This window comes from Trachymyrmex cornetzi, unplaced genomic scaffold (genome assembly GCF_001594075.2).
Source record: "Trachymyrmex cornetzi isolate Tcor2-1 unplaced genomic scaffold, Tcor1.1 scaffold131, whole genome shotgun sequence".
Classification (NCBI taxonomy): Eukaryota; Metazoa; Arthropoda; class Insecta; order Hymenoptera; family Formicidae; genus Trachymyrmex; species Trachymyrmex cornetzi.
Window position 1 is genome coordinate 1,632,828 of NW_017295884.1, and position 23,282 is coordinate 1,656,109.

At 37.0% G+C, this 23,282-nt stretch overlaps 1 protein-coding gene across 4 annotated transcripts in view; it reads left to right on the top strand.

Moving 5' to 3' along the window:
* LOC108770740 (uncharacterized) overlaps window positions 1–23,282 on the top strand; it is a 310,951-nt gene that overhangs the window by 279,961 nt on the left and 7,708 nt on the right. For all 4 annotated transcript variants that reach the window (XM_018522448.1, XM_018522447.1, XM_018522446.1 and 1 more), the window contains 7 exons: window positions 240–368; window positions 477–592; window positions 2,609–2,831; window positions 4,439–4,573; window positions 14,701–14,819; window positions 20,571–20,749; window positions 23,069–23,227. In XM_018522448.1, coding sequence (XP_018377950.1) covers window positions 240–368; window positions 477–592; window positions 2,609–2,831; window positions 4,439–4,573; window positions 14,701–14,819; window positions 20,571–20,749; window positions 23,069–23,227 — 1,060 coding nt within the window. The remainder of the gene's footprint in view (window positions 1–239; window positions 369–476; window positions 593–2,608; window positions 2,832–4,438; window positions 4,574–14,700; window positions 14,820–20,570; window positions 20,750–23,068; window positions 23,228–23,282) is intronic.

Sequence of the window (23,282 nt, forward strand, 5' to 3'; positions counted from 1 at the left end):
CACGGACTTACCCCTTCGAATCGAGTTCATCCTCGTGAACTCCCTGATAAATCGGTACACGATTCTCGACCGTTTTCGATAGTCTCTTACCCTACGCCCTATTCGCTCCATCTTCCCCATCCACCTATCGCTTATACCGGCGTTTATTCCGATGCGAAAGACGAAGGAAGTACGGAAGTCCTTGAACCGCCCCGGATGTATAGTCATCTTATACGGAAGCACTTCTATTCTCGTTGCAGCCACTGCACCAGCGACTACATCGCCGTCTACTCTGGTCCAACCACGTCGAGTCCGTTGTTGAAGATGCTCTGCGGCAAGGAGAAGACGACCCTGGTATACGAAGGTCAAGAACTCCTCGTTGAATTTAGGTGAGGAACGCATCTCTTTATCGGCAGGACAGACGAGATCGATCGGTTTCGAGTTCTCAATCGATTTAAATATCTTATCTTGTGCCTTCAGAAATATTCGTTTTACAGAACTGGTCCCGAAGTATCGCCCTTCGATTATAATGGCTTCGTCGCGACGCTGAGTTTTATTGAAGTGACGACGGAAGCTCCAACGACGATCGCCACCGATAGCACGAATAAAACTCGTAAGTAACAAGAGAAAGCACATCTCTAGCGTAAATCATCGCATCGATTAGTTTAGTACTTATACACTTTTAATATATTTCTACTAAACTTTAATAAAAAATGATATGTATAATAGAAGATTTTAAATAATTTAGACTATATTTAAAAAAGTCTGATAATAATAATCGAGTATAAAAGCTTTAATGAATAATTTCAACTAAATGTTTAGGTAATCACAAAATGGTATAATCAAAATCAATTAAACGTCTATTTTATTTTTCTAAATCTTATTTTTCTAATTACGGTTGCTATTATTACATTTGGTAGAGGAAAGTCGCCAATACTGACAAGTCTCCTAAAGCGATACTCCCTTATTTCTCAGAAACTAACTATTGCACTTTGCACTTTATTAATACTAATAAAATCATGATTTGTTTAACTAATTAAAGAAGTACTCTTTAATTAGTTAAACATTAGTTAAATATAATTCGTATATTTGTGACTTGTTTCTACATCAAATCAGTTAAAAACGAATTCTATGAATGCGAAAATAAAATTTAGGAGGGTCCCAGATGCGCATAAAAATAATCGGACACAGCAGGCTGTCCAAATCAGACAGTCCCAATCGGACACGGATTGAACGGACATACGATGGACCCAATTGGACACAGTGCCAATCGGATACAAGTTGAAACGGACACACGACAACTATTGAGGTTAAGAAATCTGTTGTGTGAACAGTGAGAGGTGTCAGCGTAGACAATGTCCGCTTGGAATATTTTTCCAAAAAAACCTAACCCTAACCAATTTTTTTGGTGCGAGGTGACCCTCATTTCGTGTGGAAGATTGTAAACCTAGTAAAACTTTGTTCTTGAATGTACAACTTTCCATGCGAAAATAAAAAATGGGTTTGGTTAGGGTTAGGTTTTTTAACGCGAAACTGTAAAACAGACCATGAGCTAACTTAATCTTTATAATGTTGCTTTATAGTGTCGAATAACTCTATTGGAGCTGAAGGCAATTGTACATATATAAAAAACTCTTGAAAAACTATCGTATTACATATTTGCATCTTGCAGAACAGCATAAAATAAATATGCATATAATTCAATAAAAATGTTTTATAACGAAGTGAAGAGATTCTGGAAAAAATCTTATGTATCGTACATTCACTTGTAGGTACTTTATACAGATAATTTCTGTAAAAGAAAAAGAATAGGAATACGTAGCACTACTGTGTCAGACCCTCATTTTTGCTTATCTTCACGGAGAAAATTTTATACTAAGTTTTAATACAATTTTAAATTACACTTTACTATGTATTTTCGATGGACTCTCACAACATGATTCCGACTTAACTTTTACTATGGTAATACTAATTTTTATCACATAAATAATGTAATTATTTTGTTAAGCCATATTCTAACATGAAAACAGTTAATTTTTACTATGGTACGCAAACAAAATTTGCTAGGTATATTTAATTTTGTAATAAAAAATTTTTACTATGAAAAAGTGTAAAATTACGTTATATTATTGTTTTTAAAAAAATAACTATAGCATTTAAACTTATAATTTACATGAAGATCGCAGCTACTACCACATTATAGTAATTTTAAATATAAAATTTTCTCCGTGTTACGGGGCGAAAAAATTAATTATTGCAAAATTGCAAACAGTATTATTAAAACTGCTTATACTATCTAATAGTAAATAGAAGATACTTTTTAATTTGTACTTATGTTTTGAAAGTTTTATTTTTACCTTTTGTCTAAGAAATATTGTCTAAAAATAAAGTAGTATGTCGTAGCGACTTTCCTCTAATATTTACTTATAATACGTCAATGTAATATTATTATTATTACATTTGGTAATGTTTACTAATATTGCATCAATATAATAAACAAAATAAATTTGACAGACATATAGGCTTTTTTAATGTTTTAAAACTTTTGTTCTTGTTCAGACAACTTTCAACTTTATATCACAGCACAATAAATTATTACCAAAGCTTATCTAACTCTCCGATCTTTCAGTTGACTCGATGAAGTCTAATAATTACAACAATCGCGATCTCCATGAGCACCGCAAGGACCAAGGTACCGTGACCAGCAGCTGCGACCTCGAGGTGAGCGGCGAGAAGGTCCGGTCCGGCAAGCATGATACCAGGGGCAAACCCAAGTCCACGACGTGCAAGCTTTTGCTGCGTGGTCGTGCTTACGACACCGGACACGTTTCCTTAGCCAGTTACAACCTCAGGTAACCTGATTCGCCCACCGTCACGAACCTTCAAGTCACACATTGAAACGCACGTGCGACCGCGGTCTTAGAAGGCGAAAAACCATATCCTCCTCTACTTCCCCGTTTTCTTCGTGTCTATCGACATGTTTTTCTAACGCGAACCGAATACTGGTGAAAACTGTAGTCACGTAATGGCGAACACAATGTGTCGCGGTATATGTGGAATTGCGTTTCTCGTGATTGTTCGCCACTTTTGATCTGGCAATCCCTACAAATCCGCAGCGGGTTGTGTACGTAACGTTGAATTCGTAATGGTAAAGCACAGTAAAAACGGTCGGCGGTTTGTACTATTGAATAAGTCAAGCGCCATAAGTTCCGATATACACTTTTGTTGCGTGTGAAGTAATATCACCCTGTATTCTCGTAAATCAGAGTAAAATGTCAATATTGATTAATATCCAGAAATCTGAGAATGTCGTGAAACCTTGGAATATATCTAAGAATATCTAAGAACACATGAAAGAAACATTATTCCGCAATCGTGCTGTTACGTCTACGCGCGAGACTCTTATTTCACAGTTAGTAGCGGCTTGCGTAACTTATCGAAATGGCGCCAGGATGGGGATGGAGAAGGAAACCATCCCGAGGCTAGTAGTCGCGGAAAGTAGCGTTAAATCACGCGATGGTACACTGGCGCGTCCGCATCCCTGGGATTTTCAATTATCATGCGCATGCTACGCCAACGACATGCGGAACGCGTATCTGCGTCTTCGGAGACGTGTTATGTACGTGTTCATGGAGACGGAACATGCCGCGGCAAAGAGATGAAACTACCCCCGGAACCAACGACGACGACGAGTCGTATCTCCGACAACCCTCTCGACATCATATACGAACGCTTCACTGTCGGTCTCCGAAGCCGCTATCCCATGTAAACCGGTGGAAGATGTGTACGCGCGCGCGCGCGTACTTACGAGACGCAGAACGGAGCGTTTTATTGAAGGTAGCATGAATTTTGAACGGAATATTGTAAATCCGAGCGCCAGGTGAACCGAGAAAGTATCTCCGAGCACGGGGAATATCGCGCACCTCTCACCCACCGACCAAATCCTCCTCCATGTATTTCTCTCTCTCTCTCTCTCTCACTCTCCTTTTTTTTCCCCGGTTTTCGTGTGCGCGTAATAGCGGCATCCGTGTCGGATTTGCAGCTTACTTTCCGCAGACGCGGCGTCTGTGAGGCGATTAGAGCGAACGAAAACGCGGCACTCGAATATTTTGGTTCGGATGATACATTTACAGATTATCCCGGAACAAATATCGGATGTAGCGTTTCCAAAAAGCTTTCAATCTTTCCTCCGGATTAAAAGAGAAATTGACAGGCGAGGAAATCGGTGTAATAATACGTTTAACACATATGCTTTTTTTTTTTAGAGTTCCAAGTTTTTTTTTCCGTTTCCGTGAAAAGCGCGTTAGATCGCTACATCCTTCAAAATTCTCTACACGAGAATTTACAGTTGATATATCGACGGTGAATTTTCCTGCTACGGGACGACGAATTTTGACGGCGCGCATGACGTCCGTCGTAAAATCCACTGATAGATATGTTCCCGCTATCGATTTTACAGCGCACAGTCCTGTCAGTCGACGATCGAGATATTCGACGGTTCGCCGGAAAGCGTAACGCTGGATACCACCAACTCCTTGGAGAAGATTTGCAGTCCGGCGCAGTGGCTCCCGCGGGAACTCGCGAGTCAGAATAAGTAAGTGAATTCCCCTTGGTTATTAGAGCGGTCATTAGAGAGATACCATCGTACCGGTTTGTAGGTAATGCATCGTAATTTGAGTTGGTAAATTTCGAGATCCCACGGCAACTTGAAAACACGCGCGGTACCGGGTTAAAGCCGGGAATCGGTTAAGTCTTCTTGGAACTCTGCGTCAGAATGGAGATTAGTTTCTAAACGCTAATCTCTGCTCGCAGAAACGCAAGCGCTCAAGACGTGTACGTATTAAGACATACGAATTGGTTAAACTAGAAACACATAGAAAAACCTAAGACAGTAAAACGTAAGTAGTAAACGAATTGGCCAATTACAATAGAAAACGTAAAACAATAACTTTATGTTCTCTATCGCGATTGGCCGATTCGCTTACACCTTATTGCCTTATGTTGTTAACTAAGCAGCAGTCCTGAAGCGAATTTTGTCGCAACTCTCTCTTAGTCCTTACAGACCTTTGTCCTGATATTAACGCGCAGTCTTTTTCCTTGGTGTGCACACCCCGTAGTGTACCTTGAGGATTATTCATTACACCTCGGGCACGTATCACGAGACAACGGCTGAACTGACGCGCAAAATAGGAGTCAGCGCCGTCGCGATGCCAAGGAAGCAACGAAAGATCGTCGGGCACGTAATCATAAAACAGCCCCGGTAGATCCATCATCCGTCTCCATCCGAGAACTAGACGGTAGCATGCAAAGCGATACCTCATACTCATCTCGCCGGAAGTCAAAGTATGAAAGATGGCTGTAGCCCGATTCTCTCTCTCTCTCTCTCTCTCTCTCTCTCTCTCATGCATTCCACGATGCGTTTATACTGGGTACATATTCAACTGAAAAGATGTCACAGAGGACAAACGGAATGGTAGTTATCTGAAACCGTTCCATCGTTGCTGCGCGGCGTTACGGAAACCGATACAGAAGTGTATGGTTCGCACAGTTACATCGCCAAAGTTATACCTCTCGATTCTTCAATCAATTCTTTAATAAAAATTTGGCGGGTTTAATTATTCGTAGCTTTTTTAATCTATACATTAAACTGCAGAAGTCTATTAATTTGAATAAAAATTAGGTGATTTTGTGATATTTAATCTTTTGAATGTTCTTTAAAGATCATTAATTTTCTAAATTATATTTATTTGTGATTTTTTTTACTTTTGATTTCGGAGAAAGTATGAAACTATACATTCTTAACTTCATAATGCCAAATTATACATAATGAGTTTTTTTTTCATTTCTTTAGATCGCCGATTCCTACGCTACTCCTAATCAATATATTGTTAATTTAAATAACACAGTAGAGTTAAACAATTTAACTCAAGAAATTGTATTAAATTTGATGCAAGTTTAATTTATTATTTTTATTTATTACTATTGTTAGTAAATAATAATTTAATATGAACTAAATAGTAAATAATAAATAATAAACTGAGTCAAATTTTATACATTTGATTTAGAATACTTAGATACTACTTACTTATTAGTTTATTACTTAGCGTAATATTAACGTATATACGTTATTTACTTTCAGATTAATTACAGAAATAGATTGATTTATATTTTGACACACATGGAAAAGTTGAAAATAATAAAATATTAAATTTAATTGAAGAGATTGAATTAGTTATCAATGCTGTCTCTCTCTCTCTCTCTCTCTCTCTCTCTCTCTCTCTCTCTCTCTCCCCCTCCCCCTCTCGATTTAACAGTGTGGAGTACTCATACGTGTAGTTTTATCGTATTTGACAAACTTATAGTTTTTTCGTGCGTCAATAACAGTATAGCCGAAATTTTTAGGGTTCTGTTTACCTTTTACTAAACTATTGCCAGGGAAAGAAAGATAAATATAATTCCAATATTGTCGCAGAGCGAATGTACGCATAAAAAAAGGCAACAAAAATTAGTGACATAAATTCAAATAGCTAGTTGCGCACGTACTTTCGCTCGTAACGTTACTATAATAGCATGATTTTTACGATGGGGGAATCTTCCGATTACGTAGTAAATTCTCGTGTTTGATTAAATAACTTTAGAAGACCGCGTGAAACGAATATATATTGTTTTTTACACGAGCGTTAATATCCCGTGGAAAAAACTGATAGCTTTTGCAACATTCATACAACTTCTATTTCATTTGGTGTTTTATATTCTTGTTTCGTTTTTTTTTCTATAAATTTTATAACGTTTTTCGTTAAATGTACATAGTGTGCACTATATCAGTGATTCTAGAAATATTGTACACTGGGAAAAAGACTTTGATTGCATTAATTAGAATTCTGGTTGAAAATGGACAAATCAGAATTTTTTGGTTGAATCTATCATATTACTGAAATAATTAGAATGCTGATTGATCAGAATCTTCCAGTTCGTTCATTTTCAACTAGAATTTTTCACAGTGTATAAAGAATGATTTTTTTATGGTATCTACAAATTTAGCAACTATATACAAATCTGAAAATAATTTTGTTGGACAATCAAAATAATTATCTAGGACGTTCAAACTAGTTGCTAGCATGTCAAAAACTTTTTGCAGCATTATCATCAACGTTTAAACATTCTACAGTACCTATAATTATTTTGTGGTTCAGCTTTAGTCAAATTCTTGGATATTTCAACAAAACCATTCTTTCCATGTACACAAATTTAACATCTGAACACTGAGCATAGCTGCTTACGAATTTCTTTAATGACATGGCAGATATTTAATTTCATGTAATTATCACAAAGATATATACGGAAATCGCGTAACTTTTATATACGCAGCCCAGCATTTCATGCATTCAAAGGAAAATTAACTTTTCCGGTCGGATATCATTCATGATCAAACCCTTGCGCGCGGCAGGTTCAGTTTTCACGTTGATACGCGCGTTTTATGAACGCGGTCCTTTCGATGTCATAAACATTTAATGCCGATCGATTTACTGCGCGCGAATAATAAATGCAAGCGTGTGCTGGGCGTTGATAGAATACTGGCTAATCCGTTTAATACTCCGCTTTCTAGAATTTATGACTTGCAGCGTTTGATCACAAAATGCTATTACGACCGACGAATTAGGAGTAAATGTCGACAAAAGGAAAAAAATTTGGATAATTAAAACTGCACATAAAGGCAGATAAAGATTTATTTTATTTTATTTTGCAGTAACACGAATTGTTCGTAAATAGGAATTATATGACAAGTAAAATGTACCACACGATTTAATGCAAGAGTGGATATCATTAAATTTAAATTAATAAAATAATACATATATGTTTACATAGAATATTATTATTGTATATTTGTTAAAAATATTAAATATTTAATAAAACGAGATATTAATTTTTCACATTTTACTTTGCCTGAAATTATCTACATCCATCATATTATAAATTATTACAGCAGAAATTTTTATTCGTAATACGTGTGCTTTTCCCGAGAAAGTCGAGATATCGATGTAAGAATGAGATGCCTGATAAGAATTCAAGGGAGATAGAATAGAGGTCATATCAAATGAAAAACGTGACAAGAAAGATATTTGAAAGAAGATTTTTACCCATACATATTGAACAGCGACGTAGCACATGAAGAGGACGAGATGCATATTTAGAAATTTTTATAGAAGAAATCGTTTTCTAGATGTTTATTCCGGCAATTATCCGATGTTGACTTGTTGTTTCTCCATTTACCGCACTTAAACCTGATGGACATACGATCTAATGATTTGAAACATACAAACAATAATTTAAAACGTCCTTGTAAGTCGCAGAGGGAAAATAATAATAAAACTACTTGCGCGCGTTCTTATAACTTATTTATAATGAAGAAAAAAAAGTTTGACCTTACCGGACGTGTGTGAGGAAAAGGATTAAAGCCATTCCACCTACTTGCATCTGTGCGATCTGTATCCGTCCCATATGCGGCACCGAACAGGCGCTTCGATGTTGAAGCCTCCGGAGACAAGGTGTTGACCAATCGGCCGTGGAAAGAAACTGTGGAGGGTCGAGCAACGACAAACAAAGGTATCGCGTGATTCCTCTCGAGAGGCTGAAAGCCGGCGGTGACCCACGAACCAGGATTCCGTCTGGCCGATCGGAGAGATAAGTGCAAAGGGGACTTCGAGGGAGTGACGTCGTCCTCTCGTCGTCGTCGTTGTCGTCGTCGGCATCGTCGAAGCAACCAGCGGCCGCATGCATTATGCAAGCCGTGGGAAATGGACGGACGCGAAATGTCTGTCGCACGAACGCTCCACCCACCCCCGTTTCTGGTGCATCGGGGGCGAACTTGATGCGGCCAGTGCAAAAAGAACGAGGACCGACCAACGAATGGCCAAACGAGGGATGCACAGTTGGGCTAAGAGATTTCCCAGAAGAGATTTCGAGGCGCCGCCGTCGCCACTACCGATATGGTACGCGATCGATTCGCCGGGCTTACACCCGGCTTCTCGCTCTCCCCGATCGACAGATGCGCGCGGTAAAACGTCTGAAATATTGTGATAACCTCACGCGCACATACCTATACATGTTTCCCAACTCGGATGCTTTCCCAATAGATTTGGAAAACGAATTTAGAATATGATGTACAAGGGCGTTGTCTTCATTTTTATTATTTTAAGAACAGACCTTCCTAAATGATAATATACTGCATGTATCTCTCACATTTTAAGATATTAGATTTGTCTAAAATGTGAGAGATCCTTGCAATATTGTCGAGAAAAATGGTCTGGTTGGATTAAATAGTAATTCTCGTGGAAAATGAATGAATCGGAATTTTCTGGTTAAGTCTACTAGAATTCTTGTTGAAATAACTAGAATTCTGATTGATATAATTATTCTGGTAAAAATAAGAATTCTAGTGGGATTTACCAGAAATATTGCATCAACTAGAATTTCGGCTATCTTAACTAGAATTCTAATAAATTTAACCAGAGAGAGAGAGAGAGAGAGAGAGAGAGAGAGAGAGAGAGAGAGAGAATTCTGATTCGTTCATTTTCAATCAAAAAATTTTATCAATTGTATCATTTAGAAAGGTGTAATTGTACAGAATATGAATAGTAATACATAACGAAGCAATTACGAATTGTATTCTTACGAGTTCGTAAAACGTTTCGACATTCTCATCAAATGATGAACGTTCGTATCTTGCCAGATGAAAGAGACAGATAAAATCAAAGAAATCACATCATCCACGCGGTGGTGACTGTGGAGTAGAGATGTGTCGTTCATGAACGTTCTGTTCACTTTGAACGGATCCTTTTACTGACCGAAAGATTCGAAATGCCACGGAAAAAATGAACGAAACTAGAGATATACTGTTCAGAGATATTCTGTTCACTTTGAACGGATTCTTTTACTAGTCTGTTGCTGGATTCACACTGCATCCGATGTGCGTCGTTCGACGCTCTGCAACCAATCAGAAAACAGGATTCTGATGGATTTTGCTTCGTATCGTCGGAACGTTGATTGGATGATCTGAAAGAATACACCAATAACAGCGAGCGCTCACGGATCCGCTCCGCAACAATTGAATCTGCCGAACGCAACCATTCTTTCTGGAGAGGAGGGGATGCGCAATGTGATCTATGTACTACGTACCTCTCGAGCCACAGATTAGTAAAAAAGTAAAAGGATCCATTCAAAGCGAACGAAATATCTCTGAACAGTACATCTCTAGTTTCGTTAATTTTTTTCATGGCGTTTCGAATTTTTTGGTCAGTAAAAGAATCTGGTCAAAGTGAATGGAACGTTCATGACTTGTAGGACTGCGCCATCTTACTAAAAGAGAGCGGAACAAATAAACGGAACTTTCTGAACGGAATATTATAGCGTTTTCGGCCCGATCGGGTTTGCACCAACCTGGGTTGGATTAATCTTTCTTATTGGACGCCATCTTACTAAAAGGGAGCGGAACAAATAAACGGAACTTTCTGAACGGAATATTAGAGTGACTGTTCCTATAATGTTTTGATACAATATAATGTTCCGCTATGCCCATCTCTACTGTGGAGACCACAGGCTCACAACTGTTCCTAATGTTTTGATACAATATAATGTTCCGCTATGCCCATCTCTACTGTGGAGACCACAGGCTCACGAGTATCCACGGAGGCTTCTCTCTCCGCTCGGTCGTGAAACAAAGAAAGGACCGTTTCCACTTTCTACCTCCGAGAGGAGCGATATTCGTCACGCGCGTGTTGCACCTCGCTGCCTTGCTGACGCCACTGGCAGTTTTTAATCTATTTTAATTTCTAACGTTTGCCGCTTCTCCAGTACCAGCCGGTCCCAGGACGATTTATGCTTAGTAGCAGCAGCAGCAGCAACAGCAACAGCAGCAGGGCGTCCGGATGCAGCGTACGGACGTACGTGCCTATGGGACTGCTGCGTGTTTTATGTTGGCTAATCTCGTAAAAATTCATGCGAAATAACGCCCGTGCTTCATCCGCCTCGCACGTTCTCCAGCCCTGCCGCTACTTGCAGCCGGGCACGTTTCCCATCGCGCGACTCGAGCCGAATTTCCGGCCGCCGCCTTTCGCTTCTCCCGCGGTACTCCTGAAACGGCATTAAGACGATGCAAAATAAAACAAAGTAAAAAGCTCGCAATCTGAAAATTCGATCAAGTTAAGAAAGTGGACTTTGAACTTTGTCGTATCATAGTACAAGGATGGTACAATGTTATTTCGATTCGTATAGGATAAAACTCTGAAAATTGCGTTTTTTATAACGTGAAGCGTTCCTCTTTTTAACTTAATTCAATTTGTAGCTTAACTTAATTTACACTTTTAGTTAATTGAAACGACCGATGGTAATTCCTTGGGTTAAATAAATTTTCTTATTTTTTACTTTTCCATGTGTGTTACTAATCACAGAAATGGATTACAATGAATCCATTTCTGTGATTAGTTTCGAAGTAAACAACGTTCATATTAATATGTGCTCTTAGCAAATATTGAACTAAATTTGAGAGAAAAACAAATTTAACACATTTTCTTGAATTAAATTGTTTTAATTAATTAAAAATGTGGATAATGCCAATATGAGCCAACACCGGGTGTTTGTGTGTGAAATGTTCAAACTTTATTATCAGGATTTAAAGATAGTCGGTGAACGTTTCGACCTTCTTTTCGGGTTCTCTTCAGTACAATATTTTAATGACAATTACAAATATAATGAGAAGCACGCAAATTGGAGAATGTGTCCACTGTTCGCTTTGTTGTACATCGAATTATCTGATTTGATGTAACGCTGAATTGGACTAATCAAAAGTTCATCAACTATCACTCCGTTATTGGCAATTTCAATAGTAAAAGAGTGAAAATGATGTTGTTGGCTTCGATGTTAACTAACGAATGATGTTTTAATTAAATTAGCGATATATTGAGCAGTGACGCCTTTTTAAAAGCAGTTAAAAATAATTCAAAATATAATTTAACGAATGTATAGTGCAGTCTTTAAAATCGAAAGGGAGTTTGAAACGTAAATTTCGAGTGTGTGAAGAAAAAGCAATGATATTGACGACACATTAACGATGTCGACGACTAAAGACGAAAATCGTATCATTGTGTGCATCGTGCGCAACACCGCTGGGAACAAAGGACCGTAAGGGTCTAATCGGGCATCGCGATTATTCAAGTGAGTTGCCCAGAGCGCGCTCTATTTAATATCCGTCCGTGCATGGACGCGAGATACATCGGGGATCAATCCGGTAGCCATCAAGTAATTTAATCTTCACGCACACCATGTCCAACTAAAAGCCATCCCCCGTGCTCCCTGCTCGGGAGCAGCCAATGAACCGACACAGATCAACCGTATCGTACCATCGCTTTATCCTGCGCGCTAATAAAGTAAACTGCCATTCCGCGTATGGAAGGTATCGCGATAATCATATCGCTGGCTTGTAATACAGCCTACAAATAACAAGGTATTTGCGACTCACGTGTTTCTATAGCGACAATTCAGCGTTGCACCATGGGAGAACCACTTTACGTAATTCTAGGAATATATATAACTATTTAAAACGTAATCAATAAATTTCATGTTTTATATAAAACATACCCAGATATGATCATTCCAGCTAGAATATCAATGTTTAAATGTAAACCAATCCGTTTGATATATATAATTTATTTAAATTCTCACACAGAACATGAGAATTTAAATAAATTATACATATCCTCACATTTCCATATTTAGTTTTATCAAATTTCAGATATATCTGCGCTGAAGATTAAAGATTTTCTTTCTTTAAACTTGGACAAGTGGTCGTGTTTTAGTTTTTCTATTTCCATTCTATTTAATAACAATTTACTCTGCATGTCTATTTTAATTTACTTCAATCATATTGAAAAATTTTAATCAAATTCTAAAATATCAAATGAAACATGCTACATTTTTTTCTTTCTCGAAATAAATGTACTTTTTAAACAAAAAGTTATGACCCACTTTTGATGAAGACCTCGATAAACTTGCCCAAAGAGATGTTGAACGTCATCGACTTCGAGCGGTTGACGCGATATTGTTCGCGCGAGAAGGTTACTGTTAGAAAATTAACGACGTGATTCTGACGCTCATTCGAGCGACAAAGGGCGATCCTCCTTTCGCGGCCGTAGGGCGACGGCGTCGACGGGGTGGCGTAGAGAAGGAGGCGGGGGCGGAAAGGGTGCTCGATTTATCTTGCAAAACTAACTCATAGGCAATTCTCGCGCATGCCGACTATCGAGGGCGGTTCCCAAGACGTCCATTTACAACTTTGCTCAGAGAAAATAGAGTCTTACGTGTAAGATTTACATCCTGCTTTGTCCCGGCGTCGATATAACTTCTGCGGAGCACCCTTTCGCACTCGTGCGCGTCATGCTCTGCTCTGTGGTGCATCCTTCGTCATAATGATCGTGAATTAATAATTCGCGTCGAAGTTTCCGCATGGCCCAAATGTCCTCGATGAAAAGTGTCACGAATCCCGCACCCTGGTGCACGTATATACATATATGCGCGCGTTGTAACGTACATAAGCGGAAATCGGATCGATCATTATTCATAGTACGACCCCGGCGGACGTCACCGTCGTTCCTTCGTATTGATTGCGCGGTCGTGATGCAAAGCTATTCCGCTATTTTAACGAGTATCGTTCACAATGAGATAAATTTCATGTGTCCCGAGATAAAGTCGGGATGCAGAATTATTGCAGTATCTTTATTTTATGTTCAATTTATTTGTAGAGTCTCTTACCTCTGCGGAGCTGACTCTAAAATCTAACACATATTGTTAAGTTCGTATGTCATATTGTACCCAATTTATTCTTGATCATTTCTTGGTCGCTATTGCTTTTAGTCAATATGTTAATTTAATTAAAACAATGGGGTTAAACAATTTAACTCAAGAAAACTTATTAAATTTGAATTAAATTTAGTTTATTACTATGAAGTATATAGATTAATATAGATGTTGTTTATTTGAAACTAATCACAAAAGTGAATTTATTTATATTTTGACACACATAAAGATTAAATTAACAAAAAAGCTCAACAAGAATGATATTATTATATAATAAAACCAAACAGAATTTTTTTAGTTATTATAAATACCAGTCTTGTTGATCCTTTTTGTTAGTTTAATCAAAACTTTTCTTTCCATATGAAGGAAACAAAATTATATAATTTGTATAAAAAAGAATATAGCCTAAGTATATGTTAATATGAATAATTCAAATTTTTATAGTGTAACATAAAGATAATTGAATTGTTTGATATTTTTGAGAGATTTATAATTAAGTGAATCCAATAGACCGTCGAACTCCGTAAAATTAATAATTACTCGTATAAAGCGATCTTCCTTGTACACTGAAGTTGAAGTCTCAGCGTTCAAGTTTCTATATCTATAATCTACACTTTGGAGTAAGATGTTAAGTGCCCAGGCGCCAACGTTTAAACGTCGTCTATAGCGACCGACAGTGTGAAGATTAAAACAGTCGTTCGTTTCTACCTTCGAAGGCACTTACTCGGCGAGTTCGATTTATATCCCAGTTTCGACCCCGAAAAACTACGAGCCGCTCTCGCGAAAGGAGCGTGGGAAAACCATCCCTCGCTATGGATTCACCCCGAGCTGAACGCCCAAATGACGTTTCCTTTTTCCATTCTTTTTTTCCAGGTACGCGGAGCCGAAGAGGTACTCTTCCAACGGTCGGGACATGACGGTGGTTTTAACACGCGCCTCCAACAGCCCCACCGACGAGGAGTATATGGAGGTCTCGTACTACTTTCACGACGGTAAGCTGTAAAAGGGAGCGTCGTCGCCGGACGGGAACGTATATGCGGTGGTCTGCTACGCGGCAAACTTGGCAGAAACTCGAAACAAAAGATTGCAACGTCGGAAATTGGATTATGATGCGCGTCGTCGCCGAGCAATCAAGTCAGCGCGCGTAAACGTCGCGAAATCGTGAGAAACACGCTCCTCTATCGCCCGATATAGCTCACTTTTTTCTTACCCCCGTTTCTTCGTTCTTTTTATTTTTTCTTCTGTTCATTACGAGTTACGAGTGCAATCGCGCTTCTTTACGCGCTTCGAAGAAGCTTCCCCGTTTTACGTCTTCAAGTAGAAGTTTAAAAAGATCGCGCAATGAAGTTTGTCTTATAATTCGATGTCTCTCGTCGAGACCTTTCCGTCGAATTTCTTAAATAGTGAATTACACGTAATAAATAATTAAGAATTATTAACCTTTCAGTATCACTCTGGATATATCATACCTGGCTTTTTTTCTCTAATATTTTTTCTATTGCTTATAACTTTTTTTATTAATAAAGATACATTTTTGCGTGGTACCATTATATTTCTCATTGTCTAGCGTTTCAATTGGGAAAACATTTTTTACAATACGTTTATTTTTATGAAAGTTATTAGTAATTGAATTGAGTTAGGTATGCCATACTTTCCAAATGTATCGTTCTCGTAGTATGGCATGAAAGAGTTAATTAAGAATTATGTTGCTCTCTTTCGATATAGTAATAACACGTTATCTTTGCCAATGTAACAATATGATGATGATGCTTGCTCAGTACTTTTTTGCTGTGTTCAGCAGAAAAAATAGCTTTCCTACTGTTGTATCTTTAATATAATTAACAACGAATTATTTTAAAGGCATACACCACGACGCAAAATGTTGTTCGCTATTATTTTATATTTTCATCCAATTTACATTAATAGACGTTTCGGTCGAAATTTGACCATCTTCAGTATTACAATTAAAATTCATTAACCCATCTAAATATATTTACCTAACCCCTTAAATGTGATTTAATTCTTAAATTATAATCTATAACTAGTAATTATTTAATATAATTGCCCTTAATTCTTCACTGGATTTAAATATATAACCAATCATAATTAAAGGATCTTACACTTGCAAAGCTACTTTGTCTGCTGAACGCAATCTTTATAAACGTGAAAAGTGCTCGATAATAGTGACCGCGTTCCGATATATACTGCTCTCCAAATTTTTTGGAGTGGAACCTTACTTTTTTGTAGTAAAAAGTCACTCCAAGTATAATAATAATGAAAATACTGCCAGTCGAAGTGGAGTAAAATTTCATTATTTTAAAACTGTAAAGTCATTCACTCTTTATTTGAATTTATTCTTCAATTCTAAAAAGAGTGACACGTTTCACTCTAATGAAGTGAGAATTTCAATATTCTATGTGAGAGAACTCAGCAAACATCAAGTTACATGTAATATATCTGATAGGTGTAATTTCCTATTCAATAATATAACTGTAATACAAACCGTGTCATATTATATATTACAGTTATATTATTGAGTGGGAAATTACATGGAACTTGCAGGTGTTTACTGCGAAAGAATTTTTCATTAAATAATTCGACACTGCCGAGCTACTTCAAAGTATAGCTTTATCAAGAACAGGAAATGTATAGTTTATCTACAAGTACCATATTTGGTACTTATAGATTAATACTATGTATGCCTTTCAGGTTTTATTAACATACCATAAATTTGCTCGTTCTAAAAGTGGGTACGCGGAAAGAACACTGAGTATGTTGAACAACATATATTCGCATTCACGTATACGTGTGATTTTTCGTGTTTTTAACATAGACATGTAGCTTCCGTTTTTAATTCATTCTGTAAAGGTACTTCCATATAATTTGCAAATCACAAAACGTAGTTTGCAAATGCATACGCAGAATGAAGATTCGCGTTTATTTTTTCATTGCGTGCGATTAATTTTCATCTGCGTGTAACTTGCGTGCAATGATCGTCATTCTGCGTCAGCATTTGCGAATTACGTTTTGCGATTTATAAATTATGTGGAAACACTCACAAATTTACAAAATAAATTTATCAGATGTATCGCCCCCGTGTTTTAATCAATCGGTTCTAACACTAATGAGAAGACGATTTCACTTTAAATTGGAGTGAAGTTTAGAGCGCTAACGACTTCTCACTTTAAAATTAAATGAAACTCTTCACCTTTTGTCTTAGAGTGAGGGAATTTACTTTAAAAAATGCCAATACCGAAAATCTACAGTATACGGCGTAAACTATAAGTTTTCAGTACTGATGTATTGGAACACGACTAATGCCAACATCGTTTTCGTGATCAGCGCAAGTTGCGTCCGCAGTTTTATCATCTCGGAATCGGGTTTTTGCCCGTTGCTTCTCGAGTAGTCAACTGCGGCACATTCAAACCGCTAATTACGAGTAACTAATTACCGTAAATACGCCTCGGCATATCGATGTCAAAGCCTCGGTCCTCTCCCCTGGCCCCCTTAATCGGATGAACGTAGGCACGTTCGGATGGTAATCCTGAAATTCGCTTGGCACTCGACCGAGGGATTCTGGTTGGCTGCCGGAGGACACATTCACGATATCGACGCGTCCGTCCTCGCAAAAACAGCGGTCGCGCTTAATCCCGTTTCAAAGATTAGATTTAACCCCGATTAAGTAGCTACGACCTTTTCCTTGGCTAAGCAATCCCGGAGATTAAAATGAGACCCGGGGTATATTATACGCGCTCTCGAAATCGGGCAACTCGTAATTATTCGCGGTCGGATAATTATTCGCTCGCGACTGTTACATCTATTTTGCCGAGTAAAGCCGGACTGCCGCGTATCACAGGCTTGAAAGCGCCAAATCTAAATTCAAAGCGGGAATGGTGCGTGTACAGTGTATACCCCGCGATTTTCAGTACCTATAGAATTTTATCCATATAACATTTTGCACATAATGAATAATATAGAACATATATTAGTAAGTAGTATATATAAAAGCAGTATAGAAGTAATATAAAATAATATGAATATATTTTTGAAAGAAATTAATTTCGCTCTGAAATTAGTATCTTAATATTATACTTAATTCTTTACTAAAATAAAAATCTATTTTTTTTTGCCTAACGTAATGTATGTAATATAGAACATATATTAGTAAGTAGTATACATAAAAGCAGTATAAAAGTAATATAAAATAATATAAATATATTTTTGAAAGAAATTAATTTCGCTCTGAAATTAGTTAGTATCTTAATATTATACTTAATTCTTTATTAAAAGAAAAAAATATTCTTTTTGCCTAACGTAATGTATGAAAGACTCTCCACTTATCGGATCTATTGTTCTCTTTTTCGTCAATTTAGCTTGGTTTCATTAAAGTCGAAAATTAAAATCGATCAAGCGTTTTGGAACACAAGCTAATAGTGCGCGCGAGATAAAATTTTAACGAACAAAACGAAACGCGGACAGCAGTAATTGAATTTTGATATCGATGAGATTTTAAACGTCGACCGAATTTTACGACACATCATGTCGACATCAAATTCTCGTTTCGATTTTTTTTACGTTTACGAAATGGCTACCGACCTCGCTCGTAGCCGGTAGCCATCCTGGATTACAACAATCGTATGAGCGGCATATACTGGATCCAATCATGGACCATTACAAAAAAAAAAGCGTAAATGACAAGAATCAAAAGTCATACCTGACGACAAACTATCGCCGTCGATGGGACCAGTGATTGACGAGAGTGATCGTGTCGCCGGTCGACGTTATTACGTTTACACGTGTTACACGTGTTACACGCTATGCACTCATGCCTCTCGCAGTATCTCTCTATTCAATTCGTGACGATCGATGAGTACAGTCATCCGCGACCGGCGTTTCAAGTCTTAAATGACAACGTTGTATTTAAATAAAAGGGAAATAAAGCGCGCAACATCGACCGCGTTCGAATCGACCCCATTCGTCAGTTTTTTTTTTATTTCACGTTCGTGATGACGTCCCATATAGAGATATTACAGTTCCTCGCCGTTGCTGTTTCATTTTTCTCCTTTCCTCTTCAAGGAGACGACCGCTGAATATTAAGATCGAACGTTTTCGAATTTCGTTCTCCACTCGAATTCCGGTGCCTACCTTATCTCGCGCCGAGTACGATCCGGCGGAACATAAAACTTTATGCGACCCGAGGAGACCGATCTCCTTATAGGAAAGGGGTTGAAATTCAACCAGACGATCTCGAATTGCCGCGAATAATCATGCGAAATTGCCGTGTAAGAAACGGAATGAGGGAATCCCGTCTGCGGAGCGAACTTCGACTTGAAATGAAAGTGCCCGTAAGGCGTTTACCCACCTATAACTCGCAGAAATATATATCCGTCTGACTGCGAGAAACTGTCTTGCGGGAAAAAATTAAGCTAAGAGGCGAAGAGAAGAAAGTTACATGAGTCCCGCGAGAGTTTAACGGATGAGCGAAGCGCGCGCGATAAAATAAAAAATATTTTATATTTCAGATCGCCTTGGTAATTTTCTTGATTGACATCTCGAGCGAATAGTAATTTTTACGTTTCGCGTTACATCATATTTTGTTCCGCTTATTATAATAACTGTTTATTAATTTTATAATGAACTTTTGTCGCACGAAAAGTTATAAATAACGGAAAAATCTCAAGATCTTATTTTTTTAATATTTAAATTAAATCAATCAAATAAAAGAAAAAATCCTGTTTTTAGTCGAAGTGGATCTTGGTGCTTAATAATATTTATATGTAAATTTCTGCAAATCCAATGCGGTTGAATTTCAAGTCTGATAAACCGAATCAGCGCGCAGTTTATGGAACTGAAAAATGTGTTTGCAAAAAATTTGCATATAAATATTATTGAGCATCAAGATGCGCTTCGATCGAAAATAGGATTCTTTCTCTTATTTGATTTATTCTTATTGATGTAATTTTTATTTATAATAGATTAGAATTTTTCTTCAATTATTAATCGTATCTCTCTCCGTGTCATTTATATTAGCTCCATTGCTTTATTTATAATTAAATTGTTGCATAAAAAATTACATTTAATAACAAAAATCTCAGGATATCATTTTATGCACAGAGATTAAATCTTTATAATTTTTTTTAACACTAATGACTATATGATTTACAATGATTTGAATATCACATTGCAATGCAGTTTTAATTGCAAGTTTTATAAAAATGTGACATTGATTTTTCGTTATGTGTGTACACGGAGAGAATTTTCTTTTAAAATTTACTCTGAAAATATGGTGATTGTGGTACAATATGATATTTTGAAGATTTTTACCATGCACTTCAGTAAAATTGATCAAACTTATTTTATACTTTATTGTAGTTTTATTAATGAATGAGAGAGATTTATATTAAAATTCTTCGAAATATATATATATATATATATATACACATTGTTGTCCCACGACTGTCATATTTTCAGGATAAATTCTAAGAAAAAATTCTCTCCATGTAAGCATTATGCAAGCTCCTGCCTGAGTTTTGAGTGTTATGCCAGTTATGACATCTGTTCTTGTTTACGATTTCAATTGGAAATTGAATCGGCAAGCAGTTCATAAAACTGAAAAAATGTAATTGCAAAAATTTGTGTACTAATATTTTTAAGTAATAAGATTCGAAAATAGAATTATTTCTCTTAATTGAGGTAATTTCTTTCGACGCTTTTACATGTAACATTTTCATCTGATGCTCCAGAACGTGAGGGTGGCACTCAGCAGCCCGCCAGCGTGTGTGACGTCGAATATTATGGATTGACGTCGCCGGTGGAAGGTTCGGTGGTGCATCCGGAACCGCATCGGCTGTTCGCCATGGAAGGCCCAGTGAAGTGCAGGCAGCACTTTATACCGGCGCCCAACCAATCGGTGGTCATTACCGTGAGTTTCTCGACGAAATGTCTAAACTCTGTCGTCCGTTTAATCGACTAGGAATTAAATCCTTGTCAACTTATTCAGTTTTAAACGCAGCGTCTCTCGTAAACAAGAATTCTTGCTTGTTAAATTAACTTAATAGGAAAATCTATCGTAGTCAATCACTTTTATATACATACTTGTTTATAATTTTGAAAATGACCCAAAGATGGTCGAAACGTTAGTTTGATGTAGATATATTTTTATTTTGTTTTTACTTTTATTTTACGTAATGTCAACTGTATCATATGTATATTAAAATTTGTTTGTTTTGGCTTCTAACTCTTCTGATTATATTTTGTTTTATTTGAATTACTTCAGCCTTTTTTTATTATATATTTAAAAGGAAAAACTCTCGTGCATACCGCACGAGCGAGTTTTAGAATTCGAAATCTAAAACTTTCTACCTGTACTCACAGCGCGAGCCTTTAATCCTCGTAGAAATAATATTCCGCGGGATCAGACGCGGTTCCGAAGGCGCGACCACGGTTTCAGTAACTTTTGCGAGAACGATAAAGTGTAACAATTGAATTCCTGGTGGAAACATACCAACTGTAATCCCACGCTGAACGATACGAACGTCGCATCTGTGTTGCGAACCCGTCGCCGGGAAAATCGTGCAACTTTAATCTCTTACGTGCTCTTACATAACTCATCCTTTCACGATGTATACATACATATATGGAAATTTAGATTTTTGGAAACTTTAAATATACAATTATAACATATATAAAAAAAGGTATTATACTCTAAACTACTTGCAGTGTGAAATTTTACTCTAAGAGATTGAAAATGCAACCACTCTTGAAAAAAGTGAATATACTTCACTTCTTAACAAAGAGTGACAATTTCCATTCTTTTTAGAATGAATTTTCACTTTAAAGGAATGAAATCTCACTCAAAAAAGTGAGATTTTACTATATAATTGTATGTATAAAAAGTATTTACTATAAAAGGATCATCTAAAACATTTTTTTATATATCTTATCAAATAATTACTAGAATCAAATATAAACGTTGAGAAGTTACGAGGTTTGTGGATTATCTCTGTGCCTTGATACATAATTAAAAGCATTTAACGATGTATCAAGACACAGAGAACTCGCAAACCTTGTGATTTCTTTGAAGAGAATATTATACACGGAAGCTTCAAAAGTATTATACAAGCGTTAACTTTGAGAAATAGTTTCAACTCTTAAATCTCAAAATAGGGATATATAAAAAAATATTAAACAATACAATAGGGCTAAGAACCAGAATGATGTGTGACTAACAATATTATTGTAAGCAATATAAAAACGTACAGACGTTTCGATCCCTATCGGGTCTTTCTCAATGTTAAAAAATAAATTTAAATGTTACTGGTAACTACGCAAAATGTTCAATATATAAAAAGCGCATTTGTACTCGCGTATTGGAAATAATAATTATGGCATGATACGGCCTAGATTCAATCGGCTTTCCATCAGAACTTGTATGTTAGTCTATTCCAGAAGTCACATAATCGTATGAAGTCTATAATACCGTAAGCTTCCTCTCAAATTTACAATAGGTTCGTCCAGTGAAAATTAATGTAATAAAGATGCATACATCCCTTATATTCTTTTTACAACTGCTGTGATTATTCCAAAGTTTAAAATAATTTAAAAAATATAAATTAAGTACTGAAAGTAATTATATCATACAAAGATATCAAATGGATCTTAATACTGTCGAACTCTGAGATGTAATCCTTCTAGAATAGACTAACATACAAGTTCTGGAATAGACTAACATACAAGTTCTGATAGGAAGCCGATTGAATCTAGGCCGTACCATGCCATAATTATTATTTCCAACATGCGAGTATATTTTTCAACATTGAGAAGGACCCGATAGAGGTCGAAACACCTGTACGTTTTTATATATTGCTTACAATAATATTGTTACTCATACATTATTCCGAGTTGGTTCTTAGCCCTATATTGTATTGTTTAATTTTTTTAATTATTGGAACCGTTATTATTTATTGAATTTTTATAAAAAAATATGTTTCTTAAATTTTTATGTTAAACAGCATATCGAGGAGAACCAAATCGATTCTGGACAGTTGCGATATCTTGTCTCTTGTCAGTCTCTTGTCAGTTACGGGAGAGACAGCGAACAATTAACTGAAAACTGCACGTATGGCATATCTCTCGATAATTAATTAACCGCGTTTTTACCATTCTTTTAGCCTGCTTCCTTCATTCCGCCCGTACAGATTTTTACTTGCACTTTTTGGAACGCTGATGCCTCTGTTTGCAGGTGAAGGGTAGCACGAAGCAAACGCCAAACAACCCGTGCGAGACCAAGTGCGGCGACAGCGGCTGCCACTGCGTCAGCAAGTCTCTGGAGAGCATGGACCACCTCCTGCTCGTCTCCGAGACCGGACACATTGTCACCTGTCTCTGTGGGAATTACCAGGTAAGCGCGCGAACTACAGAAAAACTTTATTCCGTGGCCCCCGCATCGAATGAGC